The sequence below is a fragment of the Doryrhamphus excisus genome, chromosome 8 (assembly GCF_030265055.1).
Source record: "Doryrhamphus excisus isolate RoL2022-K1 chromosome 8, RoL_Dexc_1.0, whole genome shotgun sequence".
Lineage (NCBI taxonomy): Eukaryota > Metazoa > Chordata > Actinopteri > Syngnathiformes > Syngnathidae > Doryrhamphus > Doryrhamphus excisus.
The window spans coordinates 195,152-221,302 of NC_080473.1; the positions used below are offsets into that span (position 1 = coordinate 195,152).

At 44.5% G+C, this 26,151-nt stretch overlaps 1 protein-coding gene across 11 annotated transcripts in view; it reads right to left on the minus strand.

Annotated features, from left to right (window-relative positions):
- Window positions 1–26,151, minus strand: part of tenm4 (teneurin transmembrane protein 4) — a 156,639-nt gene that overhangs the window by 42,365 nt on the left and 88,123 nt on the right. For 6 of the 11 annotated variants that reach the window (XM_058080913.1, XM_058080912.1, XM_058080909.1 and 3 more), the window contains 8 exons: window positions 24,023–24,208; window positions 20,979–21,005; window positions 17,155–17,301; window positions 16,567–16,783; window positions 10,041–10,160; window positions 4,943–5,204; window positions 1,765–2,032; window positions 325–468 (listed from right to left, as the gene is read on the minus strand). In XM_058080913.1, the coding sequence (XP_057936896.1) occupies window positions 325–468; window positions 1,765–2,032; window positions 4,943–5,204; window positions 10,041–10,160; window positions 16,567–16,783; window positions 17,155–17,301; window positions 20,979–21,005; window positions 24,023–24,208 (1,371 nt within the window). The remainder of the gene's footprint in view (window positions 1–324; window positions 469–1,764; window positions 2,033–4,942; window positions 5,205–10,040; window positions 10,161–16,566; window positions 16,784–17,154; window positions 17,302–20,978; window positions 21,006–24,022; window positions 24,209–26,151) is intronic. The other 5 variants (XM_058080915.1, XM_058080914.1, XM_058080911.1 and 2 more) reach the window with 1 other exon arrangement.

A 26,151-nucleotide genomic window follows, 5' to 3' on the forward strand; every position in this document is an offset into this window, starting at 1 on the left:
AGTCATTTGCCCAAAATGAGAAAATGGACCCCCTTGGCTCAGAAGAAAGGGACAGCGGTAATAAAAGAGTCAAATCTCTGTCAAGGCGAGTGACGTCGAATCGCAAAAAAACGACATTCTGCTCCTCGTCTGCACTCCTGCGATAAGAACCCAAAACACATCAAATATCTCCAAAACAAATCCTGACATGGCAGCTGAATGATGGTAGACGCATTAACACGCAACTTGACGTGTCTCAGGCCATGCGCGGGCCGCTTGTGGGTGCACCGTTTGGAGGAGCAGAAGAATAGAAGGTTGGAAAAAGGCCATCAGAAGATGACTCACCACTCTGGATGTTCAAAGCGTGGTGCTTGTCCACTGTCCAGCCGCCCAGCTTGGATGCTGTGCTTTCATAGCCCTGGAGAACCGCCGTCCTCTTCTCCCACACGATCACATCCGGGCAGGATTCATACTCAAAGCCCACGGATACTAGCGAAACAAAAACACCACCTTAGGGTACACTACCTGTACTAGTACACTACATATCTATGGGTATACCATACTAGCGAAACAAAAACACCACCTTAGGATACACTACCTGTAGTAATACACTACATGTCTATGGGTATACCATACTAGCGAAACAAAAACACCACCTTAGGATACACTACCTGTACTAGTACACTACATATTTATGGGTATACCATACTAGCAAAACAAAAACACCACCTTAGGATACACTACCTGTACTAGTACACTACATATCTATGGGTATACCATACTAGTAAGACAAAAACACCACCTTAGGATACACTACCTGTACTAGTATACTACATATCTATGGGTATACCATACTAGCGAAACAAAAACACCACCTTAGGATACACTACCTGTACTAGTACACTACATATCTATGGGTATACCATACTAGTAAGACAAAAACATCACTTTAAGATACACTATCTGTACTAGTACACTACATATCTATGGGTATACCATACTAGTAAAACAAAAACACCACCTTATGATACACTACCTGTACTAGTACACTACATATCTATGGGTATACCATACTAGTAAAACAAAAACACCACCTTATGATACACTACCTGTACTAGTACACTACATATCTATGGGTATACCATACTAGTAAGACAAAAACACCACCTTAGGATACACTACCTGTACTAGTACACTACATATCTATGGGTATACCATACTAGTAAGACAAAAACATCACTTTATGATACACTACCTGTACTAGTACACTACATATCTATGGGTATACCATACTAGTAAGACAAAAACATCACTTTAGGATACACTACCTGTACTAGTACACTACATATCTATGGGTATACCATACTAGTAAGACAAAAACACCACATATCAATGGGCATCTTGATGATACTGTGTATGTACTTGCAGAGTTGATATCATCAGGCATCATGATTATACTGTGTATGTATGAGAAGAGTTGATATCAATAAGATGGATGGATGGATGGATGGATGGATGGATGGATATATAGATACTTCATTCATCTCAAAGAGAAATTCACAGTAAGCATGGTCATAATACAGTGTATGTACTATATGTATAGTAGTAGTACTGTATATGCATTTGTTTAGAAATGTGAAATGATACAGCATGCTGCTATATCAGTATATACGTATATCAGTATGCTATATCAGAAGTGAAAATAGCAAAGGTGTAAAACGCGTTGGAAGAAGTACCACGACGCGTATTCCGCTGATGAAGGTAAGTGTGATCCTTCAGGCTCACCAAAGGCTTGTGATAATCCGTAGACCTTCTGGCTGTAGACGTCCGTCTTGTCCCACACAAAGTGGTAGAACAGGTCGGGTCCGGCGGGGAACCACTTCCTGAAGAGGCGGCCCTCCACGGCCACCATGAGGTGCACCTTCATCAGGTTGAAGGGGATGGTGGAGTGGGTGAGCGCCACTTTCAGGATGGACTTGTATCCCGGCGTCCTGCTGCTGAGGTAGCCCAGTCTCATGTCGGTGCCAGGTATCGGCACTTCCTCCTGCAGAGTCTGCAAACAGAAGACGTAAACACGACATTGGAATCTCTCCGCCTGTCTCCTGGTGTCCTTTATTCCATCCTGAAAATCAATGTGTCTTATCTTTGGCCGCCGCACGTATTCTTCATAGCCGAGCGGCTCTACGGACCCAGGAGGAGATTAGAAACATCAATAGGAGGACAACGATAATAACGGCCAATCCCATGAAGGATTTCTTCATTACTGCAGTGAATAGTTCTCTAAGTCCATGTCATAACAGCAAAGTCCTTCATTAGCAGACAACGGTATCGCCCCCCGCCCTTGGGCTCACACAGCAGCAGATGATACATGGACGCACCTTGGATGGCGCTCACGTGGAGGCTCAAAGGTCAACTGCACGGGTTTACTCCACTCTGCTCTAATGAAGTCACCTCTGCTCCCCCCACGCTCCCACACTCACAGCTTTAAGGTAACCATCAAAAACACGAGCTGCCGTAACGCCGGTCAGAGGACACGTCAGTCACAATGCCGCTTTGTTTCAGGGCGATGGATCAAGTCGAGTGTGCCATGGCGGGGACTGGAGAGCCAGAGAGAAGACAAGGAGGCGGCTATAAATAGAATTCACTGATAAGCCATAAATCTTAGGAGGCAAACCGGGAGGCTAGATAATTAGAAAGGGCAAAGAGACGCCTGCTAGACGTACACTGGCGGCACAATCATCTGCACCGCATGCAAGTTTACAAAAGAGGTCACATGACATCATCACCGTCCCATTAAAGTCCACTTCAAGTCAATTGGAACTTTTTAACATTGTTGAAAGCGATGAACATCTCATGGTCACCAAATATGTCTCAAGGAGGCACGTGTTGGCCTCCAGGAAGGTGGAGGTCTGCCTCCTAGACCTTTGCATAAAACCAGACCCACATCCACACCACAGGTGTTTAGTCCCGCCCGTGTCCCTGCAAAGATGCTTTAATTGATGCCGGGCAATAGTTTTTCAACCATGTGACACACATCTGCTTTTCAGCCCTCTGATAACGTTTGTGGGCTAAACACCCCAAAAGTTGAAGTGGATCTTCTGCAGAAATTTCAAGACAATCCGTCTTGTGATGGACTCAAACTTTGGATTTGGGAACAGTGCCACCATGTGGTACATTTCTCACTAAAATATTAGCACAGCTAGCACAGTGGGGGTGCATGTTTTCACACATTTCCAACGTGTCCTACACGAAAAGGTGTCAGTGGCGCCCTCTATGGGCGGTGGTAATATAAGAACAGAATGTCCTCAAAGCTTTATCATCATATAGACCAGGGGTCTCAAACATGCGGCCCGCGTGCCAAATGTGGCCCGCAGGACACTAGTTTGAGGCCCCCGCCTTGATGTGAAAGTTTAATGTTAGTGCGGCCCGCGCAAGTTTGATATGGATGCTGTATGGTATCATGTACCCAGAAAAAATTATTACGTTTGATTCATGTTCATGTTAAAGGTTAAATAACTGTTAATAGTTATCCTCCCTATCCGTGTGGAAGTGGTAAGTTTTTGGCTATTTAAGTTTAAAGGAAATAACTTGAAGGCTACCGTTTAGGTCGCTAGCTCTCTAGTTTGCGAGTTAGCATGTGTCTCAAGACCCTGCAGTTGCGCAATATGTTGTAAATAAAAAGAGTATAAATGTGACTATAGTCGTGTTTTGTCATGTCTACAGGGCTCTAATAATGCTTTGTTCATTTTAATCTGAAAAAAATCATTTGTCTACCCACCAACTATATGTGCTTTCTTAACTTTTTATTATTTGCCCTTTTATTATTATTATTATATTTATTTATTACTGATTGATTGATTTTTTATTATTCTTAATTTGTTTATTTATTTTTCATCTTATTTTGTGCAGAAAAATAAAAATGAAGATATTTAAGAACAGTGGAATGTTTTATCAGAGCTTTTATTGAAGAAAAACGGAACCAAAGCACTGAAAAAGTTTGTATATTTTTCTGTTTTTAATAAATGCGTTTTTTTGGGGGGGAAAACCTGATGCGGCCCAGCCTTGCCCAGATCCTAGCTCCAGAGGCCCCCAGGTAAATTGAGTTTGAGACCCCTGATCTACACAATGGCTCATGGACAATTTGTTATAAATTAACCTTCACCTAACCCAAACCCTACCCTCGCTACCCCTGACCTTACTCCATTATTCTTACCTCAACTCTAACCCTAACCCAACCTTAACCCTAACCTTAACCTTAACCTTAATCCTCTAACCCTAACCCTAACCTTGACCTCTAACCCCAATCCACTGCCCTGTAAAAGTACAGAATCAGTTAAGCAGTACAAAATACACAATATAGAAAAATAAACAATATAAACAACCCAAGTATTAACAAAATGAACAGTTTTACCCAGAGTTATATACAAATACAGTATGTTGATAATATGAAACGATAATATATAACGGGTTTTGTTAGATGGTTGGCGTATTTTTCAACCAAACTTGCTGAAATCTCCCCCATGCATGCTTGTCAGTCCCCCGAAGGTGTGTCGCAAATGTGGTGGTGTTTGAACAAAGCAACCTCAGGTTACAGTGGGTGTCTTGTCACATGCTTCTACATGAGTGTACATTTGGAACACGTCATGGCTTCTTCCTTGAACTGAAGAGACTTGGAGGAATTAAAATGTCCCGTGGCTGTTTTTTTTTTTGTGTGTAACCGCCATCCCTCGGCTGCAAGCAAGGCTGTTCAATGCACGCTGGAAATTGTCCAAGTTGCAAAGAAGGGCAATGAGAGGAGCGAGATAAGGATCACAGCAGTTACTATTAGACGTGATGAATCGTCAGAGTCTGTAGACGCGTGGGATGAATCACTCGTGTGTACTCCAGCCTGCATGGAGAAGGAGTGTGTGTGTGTGTGTGTGTGTGTGTGTGTGTGTAGAGGGAGTGTGTAGCATACTGTCACCTGAATCTCGGGAACCACATTCCCCCTCTCGGCGCAGGAGCCGGCGAAGGCGGTGAGCGGTGCCGGCGACACCACAGGGCTGGGCCGGGTGAAGCTGCTGAGGTCACAGCTGGGGATGTCGTTCTCCTCGTGGCGCATGACGATGGTGTCCATGACGAAGAAGCGTCCCCACGGCAACCAGAGAGTGTGCTCCTGGGTGATGAAGGGAGCGCGCTCAAAGTGCAAGGCAACGGCGATTCCCCCGTTGGTGACCAAGTCGAAGCTGAGGATGCAGCCAGAGGCGATGGTATCGTTAGTAAGGTGTAATAAGAAGATACGATGACAATGATGTGATGACCTGTCTAACCTTCAACAAGCTACTAGCAAAAGTGACAGGTGAGCCCCACCTGACAATTGGGGTAAAAGTTTCCCTGATGGAAACACAAAACTTTGTCATAAGATGCCACTGAAGAACCAATTTGCTCTGTTTTTGGAATAAGGAGATTACTGAGGAATAACGTCCAGGTAGATGTTGAATCATTTGCGTGTATTTTCCCTCTATATCTAGTTGTACAGCATCACAGTTTTGGTCACAGACCAAAATGAGTGTACTGAGCGGGTACTACACATAGTATCTCATAGCATTATGTCAACATAAGTAGGGACCATGCAGTGGTTATTCAATGATTCCATTCCATTCCTGCTTGCAACTTGAAATGTGTTTTCAGGTTTGTAGTACTTTCAAAGTGTACTGCATTATACTGAGAGCTGTTGAGTATTTCACATTCCACAGCTGTGTGTGTGTGTCTGTGTATGTGTGTGTGCTGCAGATAGAAGCAGCATTGATCCCAGCAAGCCCGCCTGCCATGCAATCCCATCTACGCTCTTGCATGAACTAACTCAGGGTTCCAAACTGCGACTTGTCGCGGCTTTTTATTGACCCCTGGCACATTCTAAATATATCCTTCATTCATTCATTTTCTACCGCTTTTTCCTCACGAGGGTCACGAGGGTGCTGGAGCCTATCCCAGCTGTCTTCGGGCGAGAGGTGGGGTACACCCTGGACTGGTGGCCAGCCAATCACAGGGCACATATAGACAAACAACCATTCACACTCACATTCATACCTATGGACAATTTGGAGTGGCTAATTAACCTAGCATGTTTTTGGAATGTGGGAGGAAACCGGAGTACCCGGAGAAAACCCACGCATGCACGGGGAGAACATGCAAACTCCACACAGAGATGGCCGAGTGTGGAATTGAACCCTGGTCTCCTAGCTTCTAAATATATCATTGAACAAAAAAAAAAACAACAGCAAGAATGGAAACATCAGCAGTCATTATTTTACAGGAATAAAGTCCAAAAATATTAAAAGAAAAAAGTACAAAAATGAGAAAAAGTCAATTTTACAAGAATTAAAGTAAAATATGAAAAACAAAAACATAATTTTATTAGCATGAAGTTGAAATATTAAAGTTAAAAAAGGTTTTATAAGCTGTAGTATTATCAAAAACAAACAAATAAAGTGAAAATGAAGTTCCAGTATTGTGTGAATGCAGGCAAACATAAGGGAAAAAAGCTACATGTGTATGAATATTATTGAAGAAGAAAGCCCAAATATTTGGGAAATAAAAACACTTTTGGACAGGTATTGCACGGGGCGGCAGTGCGGATCGATGGAGGGATTCATCGGCCGTTATCAAACACGACAACAGCCTGCAGTCGGAACGCCAGATGGAGCCAAACGAGTTCTTTCAAAGAGAAGTAGAAGTAGTAGAAGTAGACTCCCTTTATTGTCATAAAGACACAAAAAACACAGTAGTGAAATTGCCAAGGAAATGTCGTTGCCTGGCTCCCATATAATAACAGACACAAAAGAAGATAAGTAATCATAAATAATAATAATAATAATAATAATAATAATAATGTGGAGAATAAATAGATAGAATAGACACCAAATATGAACAACATAATGTAAAGTGCAGCGTGAACAGTAAATTGCCCAAATAATTTCAATCATTAAAATAAATAATAATAATGTGATTAAAGGTAGAGGGGCTTATTTGGCATTGAGCAGTCTGATGGCCAGGGGGAAGTAGCTGTCTCTGAACCTGGTCGTCCTACAGCGGATGCTGCCGAGCCTTCTCCCGATGCCAGGCGAGAGAACAGTCCATGCTGGGGGTGTGTGGGGTCAGAGCAGATCCAATGGGCTCTAGATACACACCGGCTGTTTGCTATTTCCCTAATGGGGGGGAGCTGGGTCCCGATGATCTTCTCCGCTGTCCTCACCACTCTCTGCAGTAACGTCCAGTCCGAGGCCTTGCAGCTCCCAGACCAGACGGAGATGCAGTTGGTCAGCAGGCTCTCGATGGTCCCTCTGTAGAAGGTGGTAAGGATAGGAGGGGAGAGGGAGGCTCTTCTCATCCGCCGCAGGAAGTGCAGTCGCTGCTGTGCCTTCTTCGCCAGAGCGGAGGTGTGGAGTGACCAGCCGAGGTTGTCCGTGATATGCACCCCCAAGTACTTGGTTGTGTTCACAACTTCTACGGCTGTGTCGTTGATGCTGAGTGGAGTGTGGCTGGGTCTGGATCTCCTGAAGTCGACGATGATCTCCTTTGTTTTGTCAACATTCAGGACCAGGTTGTTCGCCTTGCACCAATCCACAAGGTGTCGCACTTCCTCCCTGTAAGCCGGTTCGTTGTTGTCCTGAATGAGGCCCACTGTGTGTCGTCCGCGTACTTCAGGATGTGGTTGCTGCTGTACTTGGGGCGACAGTCATGGGTCATCAGGGTAAACAACAGGGGGCTCAGAACACATCCCTGGGGTGAGCCGGTGTTCAGGGAGATGACACTGGATGTGTTGTCGCCCACTCTGACATACTGGGTTCTATTCGTGAGGAAGTCAAGCAGCCAGTTGCACAGGGAGGTCTTGAGGCCCAGTGGCTCCAACTTGCGTACCAGGTCCTGGGGGATGATCGTGTTGGATGCTGAGCTGAAGTCTAGGAACAGCATCCGTACATGGGTGTTTCTCTTCTCCAGGTGCTCCAGGCTCAGGTGGAGAGCAGTGGAGATGGCGTCTTCAGTGGAGCGGTTTGGCTGGTACGTGAATTGGAAAGGGTGGAGTGATGGGGGGAGTATGGAGGTGGTATGGTCCTTAACCACCCTCTCAAACATTTCATGATGGTGGATGTGAGTGCAACGGGCCGAAAGTCGTTCAGACATGTAAAGATGGTTTCTTGGGCACTGGAATTATTGTGGCGGACTTGAAACACGGGGGGGCTACAGCTTGGGCCAGTGAGGTGTTGAAGATGTCTGTGAGCACGTGGGCCAGCTGGTCTGCACATTCCTTGATCACCCGTCCTGGAATGGCGTCTGGGCCTGCAGCTTTCCGGGGGGTCACGTGATGAAGAGTAGCAACCAGGTAGGTTGCTGCGTCGGCGCCGTCAGCGTGTTTAGTCATGCGGGGGCTGCGGTTTGCAGGCGAGCCTGGGATGTGACTGTGATTGAAGATGTTGAAAAGGAGGACTAATGGAGTGACGTCAAAGTAGACGGGAAGGACGCCGGAGACAAGAACGATGAAAGAAATAAGTCCAACGGCGACAGCGGCCTGAGAGGAAAAGACTTCAAGGCCAAGGAAGATTAGAGGAGTGAAGGTCTGCAGGGAAAACATGGCGGCACGGAGGAGAAGGATGGATCACACCCGGACAAACCGACGCCTGTCAAGGGAGACCGACGTGATCAAAAGCATAAACAACGATACAGGAGCCTCTCCACTCGCAACACCCATCACAATGATATCGTACACCGATATCACCAACAACACATACATCACAGAGGACAGTGATATCACTGATAACAAAACACTGATATCACTGACAATACTGATATCACCAACAACACATACATCACAGAGGACAGTGATATCACTGATAACAAAACACTGATATCACTGACAACACTGATATCACCAACAACACATAAATCACAGAGGACAATTAAATCAGTGATAACAAAAACAATGATATCACTGACAACACTGATATCACCAACAACACATACATCACAGAGGACAGTGATATCACTGATAACAAAACACTGATATCACTGACAACACTGATATCACCAACAACACATACATCACAGAGGACAGTGATATCACTGATAACAAAACACTGATATCACTGACAACACTGATATCACCAACAACACATAAATCACAGAGGACAATTAAATCACTGATAACAAAAACAATGATATCACTAACAACACTGATATCACTGACAACACTGACATCACAGAGGCCAGTGCCATCACTGATAACAAAAACATCGATATCACCGAAAACACTGATTCACCAAACAACACGTACATCATCAAGGACAGTGACATCACTAATAACGGCAAACACTGATATCACCAATAATACATAAACAGTTATGACCGAGGACAGTGACAAGCAAAATAACCAACACTGATATCACTAACAACATATACTGTACATCACCGAAGACAGTGATATAACTGATATCACGGAGATCACAGAGCACTGACAGCACTGATATCACTGACAATAGTGATATTACTGTAAACAAGTACAATGATATCACTGATATCAACAAGACTGATATAGAGAATACGGATATGACTGACCAGTCCAGAGTGTACTCCGCACAGACATGTGTACCCTTTCAGAATAAAAGGCTGGTAAACCAGCATGAACAGCTGCAGGAAACGGCAATGGAAGAGCAAAATTTGCCTCGTTTTGGGGAACGTAGAATGATGAAATGATGAAAGATGTGTGCAGAAGACAAGGCAGGTGACTGATATGTGAGGAAATGTGACAAACAAGATTGTTGTGGTTGTTTAATAAGCGTGCTAATGTGCAGCGAGGCATCTGAAGGGAAGGAAATACATCTCCTCTCATTACTGAAAAAGCTGCCGCTGTCAAACAAACAAGGTCCAACTGCGCCACGCTGCTTCTGGCCTGCTGCTGAAGCGCAACTCGCGAGGGCGCAGCAGGAGGGCTTTGTCTCAATATCTGCCCGGCACTCCCAAAGCCAGAGCCGATGAAACAACAGAACAACGAAAGCACGTTTGACCAAAAAGACGTCTGTCCTTACCTTCCGTCCTGTCTCGTGACGGTGAAGCCGAACGCCGGCTTGTTGACGAAGCTGATGTTGACCCCCACCAGCGGCGTCCCGTCCGAAGTCACCACTTGTCCTCGGATAACACAAGCGTGCCTGCGTGGGAAAGACCAGGAATGAACCACGTGTATACATGAAGACAAACACACAAATCCCCAGTTTATGGTTTTACCCTGAATATAACGTACACACCTTTACATTCCCATTTACTCACTGCCAATCTTTATGATAATACTTTGGTTCAGGGGCGTCAAACCTGTTATGTACGCTTGCCCTCAGAGGGCCGCCTCGGCAGTATGGACTATACGCCTACTGTATCAGTCACTTTATTAATAATTAGTCATTATTATACTGTATTTATCAATCATGAACACATGACACAAAAGTATCATTCTAAATTGCATTTGACAACAAAAAAATACAAATACAAGCAAATACATTCAGTAACAAGTGTCTTTTTGCTTTAAAAATATATATATTTTTAACGTCATTAATATCTAATAGAACTGAAAAAGTATCACATATTGAATACAATTATAAAAAATAAGATCAAATTATATTTAAAAAGTTTTGAAAAAGTATGTTGATGTCAAGGGCTGCACGGTGGTCGAGTGGTTAGCGTACAGGCCTCACAGCTAGGACACTTGAGTTCAATTCCCCCCTCGGCCATCTCTGTGTAGAGTTTGCATGTTCTCCCCGTGCATGCGTGGGTTTTCTCCGGGTACTCCGGTTTCCTCCCACATTCCAAAAACATGCTAGGTTAATTGGCCACTCCAAATTGTCCATAGGTATGAATGTGAGTGTGAATGGTTGTTTGTCTATATGTGCCCTGTGATTGGCTGGCCACCAGTCCAGGGTGTACCCCGCCTCTCGCCCAAAGACAGCTGGGATAGGCTCCAGCACCCCCGCGACCCTCGTGAGGATAAGTGGTAGAAAATGAATGAATGAATGTTGATGTTGGTATCAAAGGTGATACCAACATCTACATCCTGGTTTAACCAAATCCCAACAAAATACAATCATGGAATCATAGAAAGAAAATACTGTCACAACCAATGAACACTTGATTGCCGTGAGTGAGGACCAGATCTCCAGATGAGGAGATGTGGATGCTACAAATATCATATATATGATCATATCTAATAATAAACACCCCCACAATCTATCCAGCAATCAATGGTAGCAAGTCGTTCCAATTCAGCAGTTAATCTTCCACGCTGATGCATGTGACCTTGGTGGTGTGCGACCTTGATGGCATGTGCCCTTGATGGCATGCACAGAGGCAGCAAGGACCCCAGATGGTGGTCAGCCAATGTTTTTGTGGTGCTTTGCGAAATAATAATGATAATACAAAGGCTCCCTTGCCAGAAGCTGCCGTGTTGAATGGCCTTGGGTCTTAAACATGCAAAGAATTAGCAGCAGCCCTCAGCTTGTCCTTACCAGAGGCTACAACATTCACCTCCTGCCACCCCCCCCCCCAAACCTGCCTTTATGCTAATGAGGTCAGATCCCCTTCATCAGACCTTGGCTGTACTGTAAACAGGCGGCCAGATAGTCCCACAAAGTCAATTTGTCAAGAATTAGCAGCAAAGATAACCCATCTTTTTGCCAGTGGTCTTGTTTGCACGTTTGCTTTCAGTACGGGAAGCGTAAACGTGGAACTATCTCCTTCCTGCCCGTCCCCATGCCATCAGGGAGACCATTCCTCCTCCTTGCCACGACAAATGATTTCAATATTGACATCAAATAGAGCTTGCAGAAGCTAAGGGAACGTGAAGGGATTACAAACGTCTCCGTCAGAGCGAGACCTGTCCTGAAAAATGACAAGTCAAAAGCCGTCTTTTGCATGATCTCCTCCATAAAGCACACACCAGATACCCCACACCGTCTGGGACTGGGACCAGGGCAAAGACAGAGACGAAGAGAAGGAGGGCGACCGAGAGAGAGAGATAGAGAGAAAGTGAAAGAGAGCCTAGGATATGGAATGTAAACATGTGGTCTTAGATGATGCTTGATGTTCCAAGAGCTGTGATGACATGAAAATGAGGAAAGTCTTCTAAAAAGTGATCAAGTTTTGCTTGAGAAACTTGGAACACGCCACCTTAGAAATATTACTGCTAACATGGAGTACCAGACAGTAGTTTAAATATGCTAGCTCAATCTGGATGGAGGTGATGGAGGTGATGGCAGTGATGTCGTTGATAGAAGCTACGGAGGTGATGTAGGTGGAGGTGATGTATGTGACAGAGGTGATGGAGATGATGGAGGTGACGTAGGTGGTGAAGGTGATGGAGATGATGGAAGTGACGTAGGTGGTGGTTGAGTTGATGGGGCTTATGTAAGTGGTGGAGGTGATGGAAATGACATAGGTAGTGGAGGTGTTGGAGGTGATGTAGGTAATGGAGATGATGGAGCTGATGTAAGTGGTAGATGTGATGGAGGTGACATGGGTGATGGAGATGATGGAGGTGACGGAGGTGATGGAATTGATGGAGCTGATGTAAGTGGTAGAGGTGATGGAGGTGAAATAGGTGATGGAGATGATGGAGGTGACGTAGGTGGTGGAGGTGACGTAGGTGACTTAGGTGATGTAGTTAATGGAGGTGACTTAGGTGGTGGAGGTGATGGAAGTGATTGAGATGATGGAGGTGACATAGATGGTGGAGATAATGGAGGTGGTGGATTTGGAGGTGATGGAGTTGATGGAGGTGACGTAGGTGGTGGAGCTGATGAGAAGATGGTGGTGACATAGATGGTAGAAGTGATGGAGGTGGTGGAGTTGAGTGAGGTGATGGAGGTGACGTAGGTCGTGGAAGTGATGGAGATGATATAGGTGACGTAGATGGTGGAGGTGATGGAGGTGGTGGAGTTGATGGAGGTGGTGGATATGATGGAGGTGACGTAAGTGGTGGAAATGATGGAGTTGATGGAGGTGGTGGAGATGATGGAGGTGACATAGGTGATGGAAATGATGGAGGTGACGTAGATGGTGGAGGTGATGGAAATGGTGGAGTTGATGGAGGTGAAGTAGGTGGTGGAGGTCGTGGAGATGATGTAGGTGACGCAGGAGGTGGAGCTGATGGCGGTTGTATGTTCTTAGGAGCTGAGAAGAAAGGTAAAGACGTGAGCGGCTGGAGTGGATGGTGTCGTCTAGGCCAGCTATGAATGTGTTCAGTGAAAGCCAAAGTGGGCGTTTACTGTGACTTCCACGCCCGCCAGGCCAGCGTCTGGTGTGGCGGTGGAGAGCAGAGAGCTTTGATGCTTCATCGGGTGACACCTCTTCAGCTTTCTGCGGTGAGAAACATCAGAGGCGGCGCTCCGACACGTCTGGCGGCACGAGGAAGCGGTTAAGCGGGATCAATGGGAAGGTGATCAGGTGACGGTCCCCATCAAGAAGGTGCTGAGAGTGCTCCTGGTGGGGCCCATCAAGCCTCCCCCCTCCCGCTGTTATAACGGCTCAGGCGGCGGGGGCGGGGGCGGGGGCGGTGTGCACCAAGGCATGAATAATAGATTGGCACTGATATTTTTAGGTGAGCCTCACAGCTCATCTCTGGATTCTCCCTTTGACTTATTCATGGCCGCCTTTCTTCCTCCTCCTCCTCCTCACACAGACCCAACAGCACCCAAAGTATCACTCCAGCCGCCCGCCGCAAATGTCGAGTGCTTGTTGAGTGGTGCACAAATGTCAAGGTGGGAGGTGGTAGCAGGGAGGTGGGAGGTGGTAGCAGGGAGGTGGTAGCAGGGAGGAGGAGGGAAGCGGAGGGAGGGGGAGGGAAGCGGAGGGAGGAGGAGGGACGCGGAGGGAGGGGTCACATCAGGCTGCTTCTCACCAACACCAACCTTCCATGTGGAGCAGATGCCCACCAAAACAGAAGCTAGCTTTCCTGCCACCAACTCAGTCCTTCTATTGGCCAACAACACCGCCTGCTTCATTGCAATCCTACAAAAAGACCTACAGCAAGAAACATCCTTACGGTAGTAAGTAGAAGTAATGGAGACATAATACTGGAAGGTTACTAAGTCTGAATATGACAAAAAGGTTGACAAGAAAAAATAGATGTTGAAGCTATGAGAAAAGGTCACAGTCTCATCAGGAAAAGGTCAGCAGTTTGAACATATTGAATAAGAAATTACAAAACACATTTTTACATAGAATTGTTGCAATTGCATTGTAGAAAATGAAAATAATTAATGTAAATTAAAAAAAATTAATATAAATATTATATAAATAATTTATATTATCACAAGCTTTCATGCCAGCACATTTTACATTTTCACTGAAAAAAATATAGCATGTTCTCCCCGTGCATGCGTGGGTTTTCTCCGGGTACTCCGGTTTCCTCCCACATTCCAAAAACATGCTAGGTTAATTAGCCACTCCAAATTGTCCATAGGTATGAATGTGAGTGTGAATGGTTGTTTGTCTATATGTGCCCTGTGATTGGCTGGCCACCAGTCCAGGGTGTACCCCGCCTCTCGCCCGAAGACAGCTGGGATAGGCTCCAGCATCCCCCGCGACCCTCGTGAGGATAAGCGGTAGAAAATGAATGAATGAATGAAAAAAATATACAGTATACTGCATATGCATAATAATGGTAATGGTTTTTCGGCTTGCATTTTTGCCAAACTGCACCCCAAAAGTCCCAACATTTTACAAAACCGTAATAATTTCCTGCAATCAAAGAAATCTACAATAACGATGATAATATGCCAAAGTATATTTTATGAGGAAAAAAAAACACTTTCATGAGAAATATTACAAAAAATGATTTCCATTTCATTAAAAACGTCATAATGCATCAGTCCATCTTCTTCTGCTTATCCGAGGTCACCATCATTAAAAAAAACATCCAATGAGGTATCAGATTGGTCTTGAGAAGTAGAAAGTCTCAGTATCAGTCTGAAAAAACTACATACCTGTGCATCTCTAATTAGAACAAGATATTAAAGAGGCTAACTAGTTAGCTTGCTAGCTCGCCATGCGAGCAGCGGCCGCCTGCTGTGTCCGCCTGTTGTGTCCGCCTGTTGTGTCCGCCTGTTGTGTCCGCCTGTTGTGTCCCTGCAGTGATCCCATAGCCTGCCCACGTGATGGAAACAAAGAATAATAAGAGGGTAAAGGTGACTATAGGGGTGTTATTTCATGTCATGAGGGCTCTAATCTTGTTAGAACTGTATTTAGAAAGTCATAAAGGGGTTTTATATGCTGTAACTATGAAACTATTGTGCTTATTACGATGGAATTGATGGAAATGGTGGCGGGGTGTGTGACATAAAGGAGGGTGAGTGAGGTTTCCCAGCATGAATGTTGAGGGTGTGAGTGTGAAAGCCTGGCAGCTTTGGAAGGATGAAACTGTATGTCAGCATGCTAAATATAACACCGTGCAGGCAAATATTTGTCAGGTAAGGTTAACCTCATGCGCGGTAAAAAATGTTGCTACTTGAGCTGGGATGCTTTCAAAATAAATCTTTTGTGGTAGAACAAAGGTGCACTAAAAATAAAAGAGTAGACGCCTTAACCTTCAGCGCAGGAAGGCTGAAACAACAACACTATTTGTTTTTCTCCTCACTTTTGTCTTTTTTACACCATTTTTTAAATGCTAATAGCAGAGTCAAAATGAAAAAATGATTTTTTGGGTTGTGTTGAGATTTGTTGGAAGATGCAAGCGGGATGCAAATCAGGTGGCGGAGTCGCGCCAACGATTAAAGATGAAGAGCCGCGCAGGAAAGAAAGGCGCAGCGAGGCGGATGAGTCTTCAGGGACTCTCACAGCCTTCCTGTTGGGAATGAAAGTGTTGCAGAACGGCGGCGGCGGCGGCGGCGGCGGCGGCCCGCCTCCGGGAGGGGGCCTCAGATGGATTAGGGTACAAGTCATCACAATGCATGAATATGAGAATACGTCGCTGCAGGCTGCTTTGCTCTCTGTCCATCATCAGCTGTCCATCATGCTTCCATACAGCTGACCCCCCCCCCCCCCCATTACACCACCCAGCTGCCCTCCTCCCAAGGAACAACGCATCCTTCCAACACCAGCTTCCCCTCTGAAATGCATCATCATAGCTTCAGAAATAAAACTCTACGTTACTCAATAAATCATAGAAAGAAATAATGGTACAAACTGAAAAATATCAACATCAATAATTAAAAATAAATTATTATTGATTCATTAAAAATACAAAAAATAAATAATAAATATTAACAAATGAATGTAAAAATACTTAGTAATACTGGAATAAATGAAAAGATAATAAGATAAAAATATGCATTATTTTACATCTACATAGAAATGAATGAAGAATATCTTGTAAATAAATAGGTGGCTAAATAATAAGATAATATTAAGATAATAAGATGGAATTCTATTTTAATCAGCATTTAAGGACAATTGATTTCTAATGTTGGCTAAAAGTGCGATTCAAAAAGAAACGAGCACAGCAGAAGCTGAACTGAAACGGCAGTGAACGAAACGTGTTTTCCAAAGACAAGATCACCAAAAGTTACTCACTTTCCGTCAAAGGGGTCGGCGCCGTGGACCACGTGGGTGCTCTCCCTGCCCACCAGGAAGCGGACGCGATCGTAGAAGGTCTGCAGGTTACCCTGGCCCGATGTCACCCGTGTTTCTTGGATGATGTCCAGTGGGTCCGGGGAGCCCACGCACAAGGAGGTGCTGTGACAGGTGGCCTGGAGACAGCAGTCCGGGTCCATGCAGTCCACCAGGCCGTCTGACAAAGAACAAGTGTGATCAGTCAACGCCATGATGGAATGCCGACTTTGCTGCAGTGGCCACATGGTGCCCACGGTCGGGTGAAAAGCTAAATCACAGGAGAGCGAGTGAATGGTCGCGGTGATTTGTGGAGAAGAGGAAGTCATGTCTCGGCCTGGAGGGCAGCGCAGACGGTGGGGCGCTCATGGCGGCGCTGGAGGCTGCTTCCAGGCCGCAGTGGGTGTCTCCACTTGGGGCAGGCTCAGGCTCCGGGGCTTGGGCCAACTGCCTTCTTTGAGTGCTTTCAAATGTCTGAAGCCTTGTCCAGACCAGGAGCCCGGGAGCTTCCTGCCTGACATGCCTAACGCCACACAGTCTTGATTTTCTTACCGCCATCGTTGTCCTTGACGTCGCTGCAGGCGGTTTCCATTGAGGTGTCGCAGCCGCCGCCCCTCCAGCCCAGCTGGCACACGCAGTACCAGCCGCCCGTACCCAGCGTGCACCTCCCGTTTCCGTTGCACAGACCGGGACAGCCCTCTGTGGGGGGGGGGCAGGCAGGGACAAGAAGACTGTCAAACCCAGCAGGACACCCCAGGGCCAAAGCAGACACACGGTGGACGCCCCCCAACACAACTTCAGCAGCGCTTTCATTCTTGGCCTTTTTTCACCTAAAATGCCCCCTTCTTGTCACGTACCATACTTCCTATTCTGACTTTATTCTTCCCAAATTACTCCCATGTCGGTTTGTAATATTCTGAATTTTTTAAATAAAATCACAATACGTTTATTGGACTAAAAATACAAAATAAAATACAACTTTTTCTTGTAAAATGACAGCTTTTTCCTCACATAAAGACACATTTTTGTCTTAAAAATGTTTTTTTGCAATATTTTACTCTAAAATGATCTATTTTCTCTTGTAAAATTGCCACATTTTCTGTCAATATTCCAAGTTTATTGTATCAGAATGAAGTGAATGATTTATAGTTGTATTAATATTTGCAGCTTGCATCTCTACTGAACATCTCGTGCTGGATTCAGGAGGATAACACAATGTGTTTACACACACACACACACACACACCGCATACGTGAGTGAATGTTCCGTGTGTGCGTGTGCGTGTGCGTGTGCGTGTGCGTGTGCGTGTGTAATGAGGCTGAGCTTTAAAGTTGATGAATGGTCTGGAGCTCCAGTGAGGCTGCTAATATGCTTTGCAGAGCAGTGGGTAGGTGAGGCCTTCTCTTCTTCTCTTCACAGTCGATATTGCAGTCATTATTACTGCAGCAGGTTGCGTTCACGCTGCTAACGCCGCATAATGACACAGCGGAGTGCGTCGGGCGTGCTTGTTGTTAGCAGAAAAGGAGCGCTGCGTGTCATTATTCACTGGCACTGACAATGCACACGCTTAACTAATCACATACTCGCACTTTTGCTCCCAAATGCTCACTTTTTAAGAAAATGGCAGCTTTGCTTTTTCTACATTAAAGATGCTTAGAAACATTCTTAGCTGTCCTTACATGGGCATGTTTACATATGCTAATCAGGATATTGTTTACATATGCTAATCAGGATATTGTTTACATATGCTAATCAGGATATTGTTTACATATGCTAATCAGCACCTTGTTTATATATGATAACCAACAAAGTGTTTACATATGATAATCAGCATCATGTTTACATATGCTAATTAGCAACAGGTGGCTCATATGCTAGGGGGAATGGATTTAAGGACAGCAGTGGGCGGTTAATCAACATGCCCCCCAAAAAGAGCACAAAACAAAATAGACTCCAGAGCTGTCCTACCTAGTCTTTGAGCTGGGTGTGATGAATCCTGCTAGTCTATCTCTCTGGTCAGACTAGAACTGTCCTACCTAGTCTTTGAGTGGTGATGAAGCCTGCGCCTGGTGGATTCATTGCTCATCGCTCTGATCAGACTAGAGTTGTCCTACCTAGTCTTTGAGCATGGAGTGATGAATCCTGCTTGTCTATCTCTCTGGTCAGACTAGAGTTGTCCTACCTAGTCTTTGAGCTGGGGGTGATGAATCCTGCTAGTCTATCGCTCTGATCAGACTAGAGTTGTCCTACCTAGTCTTTGAGCATGGAGTGATGAAGCCTGCTTGTTTATCTCTCTGGTCAGACTAGATTTGTCCTATCTAGTCTTTGAGCATGGGGTGACGAATCCTGCTAGATCCCTCTGGTCAGACTAGAGGTGTCCTAGCTAGTCTTTGAGTGGTGATGAAGCCTGTGCCTGGTGGGTTCATTGCCTTAGGAACAGGCCTCTGAAGTAGGATCAAACGTTGCTGTTCGGCCTGCCAGTGTTGATGTAAGCCACGCAACATGAGATGGTTGACTTATTTTTCCACTTTTAAAGCAACCATACATAAAAGCACCAATGGGATGGAGAATAAAAGGTAAGAGGATGCAAACACGCCAGCGTTAACACAGCGTTTATTTATATTTATTTAGTATGAAGCCTAACCACCATCATCAAGGATTGGGAATATCAAACGCTGGAGTCTGTTGGAGTTTATCAAGTGTGAGGTGCAAGGAAAACGAGGAAGACGAGGAAGACGAGGATGAGAGCCAGGGACGCAAGAAAAGCCACAGCAGTAACATGGGAGCAAGTATTTGCAGAGAGAAGACACCATCATGGCCGATTCCTCACCTGCACAACGATCTCATTGAGGAACCCAAAGGAAATATCACTGCAAATTCACATACTAATAACCCACAGATCAATGATCTTAAATAATAAAAATACATCATAGAATATTACCATAAAATATTACCAATTTCACAGCTTCACTCTTATCACGGATCAAAATGAAATATTAATAAATAAATCACGCTGTGCCATGGTTGACTATGGCTTATTTGTCAAAAAATAATGGGCAAATGATATGTAGTTTTTGCCTAATGAAGCATCTTCATGCATAAAGAAGCTCAATATAAACTTAATAATATAAGGCAACAACAACACGAACATTGATTTACATGATATCTTACATCTCTTATGATGTCTAGAATATTGGCTAATAGGAGCGTAAAGGTGACTATAGGGGTGTTATTTACTGTCTATAGGCCTCTATATGCCCATTATGTCTTATTTTCTCTTATGATGTCTAGTATATTGGCTATTAGGAGTGTCAATTTGACTATAGGTGTGCTACTTTATGACTAGAGGCCTCTAATTGTGTTGAAAAGCACTTTAGAAGGTAGTTGACAGGTTTATTATGTCTTACTTTCTTTTATGAAGTCTACTGTGTTGGGTAACATGAGTGTCAAGGTGACTATAGGGGTGTTATTTTATGTCTAGAGGGCTCTAAAGTACATTTAGAATGTGGTCAACAGGGTTTCTATGCTGTAACTATGAAAATATTACATTTATAAAAAAGGAATCCTACTTCTCATGGTCAATTGTCGAACCGATTAATCGACGAACCGATCATCAACGAGGAATTACTCAACTACAAATAATACTACTTCTAATTAGCATAATATATATAGTATATAATATCATGGCATGCAGGAATATACATTCTTGGCTGTGGAATAATAATGTTTCCAATATTTGAATGTAATATGTTGTGATATTGTGGTATTTCCATATCGATGGCGAACATGTTTAATAATAAATCATAGACTGGCGTGTGCTCTCCGGCGATCAATGACAATCACTGATTTCAAATTGACTGCTAAACAACAAAAATCTATTTCAATAAAGGCCTGACTTTAAAAAAAAAACCAAAACAATTTTCTGCTAATTTCCCCAAAGAAAGGCGCTTGCTGCTGGCATCGAACAACATCAGAAATCAACCAGGACACATCTGCTGGTCTTTTCATTGAGGACGGAATGGACAAGCGGAGACGGATGAGCAGCCAGCGGCGGATATTTGTTCATAAAAACGCTTCCTTTGTTTGGCACCACTGCAATCCCATCTTTTCTCCTGCTTCAACCGCCTCCAAAACCGAAGCAAGGAAAAGCCCGGCGCCTCGCCCCCCACCGCCGAGACCTCTTAATTAGAGAGCACGTGAGCCCAAAGTCCCAGCTGTACTTTTCCCCAACGTCCCTTTCCTGTCCCCACGTGACTCAGCAGGTGCGAAGGTGCTAAGTGGAGGTGACGGCGTGACCATGGGACAAAACGTTAATGATGGTGGCGTTTGTGATGGAAGAAGGGCGACATGGAAAGAAAGGCGGAGGGATGTCGTACCTTTCACTACCCTATCCAGATAGTGAGCTTAGAGGAGGAGATAAAAGACAAGGACATGTAAGAAGAAGAAGGGACGTTCCATCACTGCCGCTTCCATGACGACACAGCAAGGCAAAGTGTTAGTGCACGTCAACACAAGAGACAAAAATAATAATAATCATAAGCATAAGCATAAGCATGCAGGAGCAAGACAGCAGGCCAGAACGTAAGACGGGGGCGGACATGCGGGACCAACGCAACGTCTTCACTGATGGTAGGTGTGGTGCTTCGGCAGGCTTTACTTCCTGTCTTTCTGGCTCATGCTTGAGCATCTATCTGTCTGTCTGTCTATCTATCTATGCATACACAAAGTAGGCTTTGCTACACGTCTTAAAATGGAGCTCTGCCAAATATCTGTCAGATGTGGAAGTTTGAGCATTTACTTTTTCTTCAATGTGCTAACCTGGCATGATGGTCAATGCGATGTTAGCATTTTAGCATGACATATCTATGCTAACGTTTATGTCCTCCTAGCCCATTCTTCCATGCTACTACTTGATTCAGAAACTAATACGTTAGTTCATACGTGAAAAGTTCACAATGGTGCTACTTGGAGACATGCAATGCTTATTAGCGTTAAAGCTACACACACACACAAACACACACGCACACACACAATGGCGTGTTCCCAGTAGGATTTACTACAAACATTCCAACATCAAAGCTATTGCTACTAGAAGAGTGTTAGCAAGTTATGTTCCAAAGTCGGAGGGCAAAGATGCAAACATTCGGTATTTCATGTCCCTTCTCTGAGGAGCGGTCCCCCCACTTCTCCTTAAAAACAGGCCAGCCCCTCCTGGATGAAGAAAAGTTCCCAAAGGGGAGTCTGTTGCTGTTCCAGCGCAAACAGGAAAATGACAAAACGCCAACAAAGAGTGACAAAGTCCACAAAGACTCCCACAATCCACGCCCGGAATGGAAAGGTTAGCAAGCAGCTCTGCTCCACGGTTCTTCCCTCGGGAAACCTTGCAGGTTTTTTTATACTGCAAATAAAATAAACACCCTGATAGCTTCCTGATGAGCTAGCCAGATGCTTGCGTCAGCATCATTTCACACAGCTACCCCAATGGGGTGGAACATCGCCGTTACGAAGGTTAACGTTCACCTGGCTGTTTTACGCTAGTTTGTTGTCATTAAGTACAGCCGCTATCATAACGCTAACAGCTAAAGGCTATCATAAACAATGCAGACGACTAAAAGTGGCGTTAAGGGGACAAGACAGGAAGAGAGCAAATATGTTAAATTAGCACGTAGCTCATAAACCTGAACCATTTGTAGCTTAACTAGCTAACTAACTGCTAACCACCCCAACGTCATCTTTTGTCTCCACGGCAACCAGTAAAAAAGCTGCAGGTCGGCGTGAGTTTAGCATGCGGACAAGTCGACGTGGACGCCACACAGGCGTTTGAAAGCAACATGACCTCTGGGCGACCTCATCCCCTTGACGTTTAGTTCTTCTGACAGGCCTGACATTAAGTAGCGGGGCGCTAACTAAATAAAAAGCAAAACCTGTCCTTAGCCAGCTCACATTGGAAGCTGTCAGTCCTCACAACATCCATCATCATCACCTAAATAAGAAATAAAAACATCCTTTGCTGTCAGGAGCAACCACACACATGCACAACAACGCATCACCACCCTGACAACCTTACACCCTGACAACCAAGTCTGCACCCAAAATAAACCCTCCTCACGCTGTCAGGACATGGAACATACAGTACACATACACGCAGGACAAACGGGGCATACTACATCCATACGTACATCGTTCCCTCCATCCATACTTCCACCCATATCCATCTATACATCCACCATCTATATTCTTCTATCAACTATCAATCATCCATCAGTTGTCCATCATCCATCATCCATCCATCACCCATCCATCATCCATCCATCATCCATCCGCCTATCCATCAGTCATCCATCCTTATGTACCCGTTCAGCATGCTAATAAGTACTGTCTGAGTAGTGGCAGCTGTTTTTATCATTGAGGGCAGGAAGCAACGGGAGCATTGCAGCAAAGTGGAGACTGTGGACTACAATAACATCCAAAGCTAAGTGTTTATTTTTATCATTTAGAACTTTGAATGCTCACATTTGGTATCCAGCCAGCATGCTCGGAACCCCTGGGAGAGCAGTCATACCTGCTTTTCCCAAGTTTATCCAAGAAGAGATTGAGGGCAGCAACAAAACAAACAAAACGGAGACTGCGTCCTATGATAGCATCTATAGGTAAGACCCACAAAGTATGTTTATTTGGCTCTTTTCTGGTTTAGAATGTTCCAATTAGCCAACAATCTGAAAGATGTGCTATTGGAACCCAGCTGAGCAGGAGTGCCATCCTTTGCCATGGGAACGCCAGTAAATCCGTGTTTTGCCAGGTAGGAACCCAGCTGAGCAGGAGTGCCATCCTTTGCCATGGGAACGCCAGTAAATCCGTGTTTTGCCAGGTAGGAACCCAGCTGAGCAGGAGTGCCATCCTTTGCCATGGGAACGCCAGTAAATCCGTGTTTTGCCAGGTAGGAACCCAGCTGAGCAGGAGTGCCATCCTTTGCCATGGGAACGCCAGTAAATCCGTGTTTTGCCAGGTAGGTAGTGTGCACTTTGGTGTTTTTTCATCTTTTGACGATGGCTAGAGGTAGCGCAAACACAAGCTGTGCAGGCGGAAAAGGGGGGGGGGGGGCGCACGGGCAGAGCTCTGAGCGTGGCGTTTATAGAAAATGAGGAGTAAATGGCAGGGGGGGGGGGGGGGGCAGGAAGGAGGTGAGGAAGAGGATGAGTCAACTGAAAGGACACCTTAGCACATTCCCACATTAAAATGCATGAAGGCAAGCCTCAGATCCTTGAGTAAACCTGTTCATGCTTGACTGACTTGCACAAATTCAATTAAGCATGCTCCCCCCCCCACCCCCCCCCCCGTCTCGTCTCCAATGGATCCTTCCCATCACGCCCGCCGCCTCAAACACACGCAGGCACGGCCCCGCCCTAACGTCCCATCCTACCGATGCTGCAGTGTTCCCCGTTCCAGCCGGGACTGCACTCGCATTTCCCATCCTTGCAGGTTCCGTGCTCGCTGCAGCGGGGGTGACACGCCCTCTGGTTGCACCCCGCCCCCGTCCAGCCGTCGTCGCAGCGACAGGTGCCCGACACGCAAACGCCGTGGCCGCCACAGTCGGACGCACAAATCTCTGTGGGAGACACGGGAGACAAAGGGGATGTGGACAGACAAGGGGGGGGGGACAAAGACGAAGACAAATCCAGAAGTTATTGTCAAGGAAAGGCGGCCACGCTCCGCTACCTTGGACATTCCTGATGCCTCATGACGCGGGGTCCCCTTTGTTGACACAACACAAAGACACCCTGACCTCTTCTTTTTATACGCCATTCTCCTCTACTTCAAACAACCTCTTGGCATACGCAGTACTTGTACATGTATATGTGCATCTACTTGGATTTTATTCTTTTTATTCTAATAATATTAACATTTTATTCTTGTACAATTACTACTTTATTCTTACAATATTTACATGTTATTGTTGTATGATTACTACTTTATTCTAATAATATTAACATTTTATTATTGTACAATTACTACTTTATTCTTACAATATTTACATGTTATTGTTGTATGATTACTACTTTATTCTAATAATATTAACATTTTATTATTGTACAATTACTACTTTATTCTTACAATATTTACATGTTATTGTTGTATGATTACTACTTTATTCTAATAATATTAACATTTTATTCTTGTACAATTACTACTTTATTCTTACAATATTTACATGTTATTGTTGTATGATTACTACTTTATTCTAATAATATTAACATTTTATTCTTGTGCAATTACTACTTTATTCTTACAATAGTTACATGTTATTGTTGTATGATTACTACTTTAATCTAATAATATTAACATTTTATTATTGTACAATTACTACTTTATTCTTACAATATTTACATGTTATTGTTGTATGATTACTACTTTATTCTAATAATATTAACATTTTATTCTTGTACAATTACTACTTTTGTCTTACAATATTTATATGTGATTGTTGTACAATTAGAACGTTTTCCTCATAGTAAGACCACTTTATTGAAGTTGATCGTGATAATACAGTAGAAATGTCCAGTGAGAGTACTGCCATTGCTGTGTAGGAATGAAAGTGGTACATAGACGATACTATGTTTCTGTTGAATGGGTATTGAGTGGCGTGTGAGCATGAGCATGTGTTTGCTTTTCATGCTGTGCAACAATGAAGAATGACTAAATCCTGATTCCTGCCTTGGATGTGGTGATTAGTTTGTCGTGCAGGGAATGCTTTGGCCAGTGGGTTTATTGCACACGCTGCTCCAAATCCACATGACAACATGCTTTTTGATCCTTGGAATTATTAAGAAGGGCGAGCGGTGCTGAGGAAGATGATATTGAGAGGCTTCCTTGCCGTCCTCGCAGGCTGTTTGCCGTCCGCCACGACACCAAGCTTAAGCTTAACGTGGTATTACACGGCGCTTGGACGGTGAACAGAATGAAGGAGGATAACTCATCAGCATCCACTGCCCCCCCACCCCACTACCCCCCCAACACCCAAACAACATCAACAATCCCAGCAGGGGTGAGCACAGTTGGAGATATTGAAGGACGGCTCATTCTTGAGGAAGATTTGGTGGTTGTGAGCTTGGAGGGCAGACGTGATTATCAGCACATCACAGCCGCACTTTCATCTGAAAATATTATTATATTATATTATATATTATGACTTCAGTCTTGCAAAAACCAAACATGCCTATTTCCAAAATGATTATTTCTCATCAAATTATGAGGTTATTCTTTAAAAATGACAACTTTTTCCTGATATAGTATACCGACTTTTCTCTTTATTGTGCAATTCAGATGTTTTTCTGAATTAAAATATCTTTTCTTCTCATCCAATTGTGACTTTTCTCATATTGAGTCGTTTTTCAAAAGGATTCCTTTGCTGTTTCCTCGGATAGTATTGTATCTTTTCTGGATGTGTTCTTGAACAAGGAATGTTATTGTTCGTGTACGTCCTGCCATCAGGGACTAAAGATATAAATGAGCCAATGGCCATAGAATCTGCACGGTCCCTGTCGTTGCTAG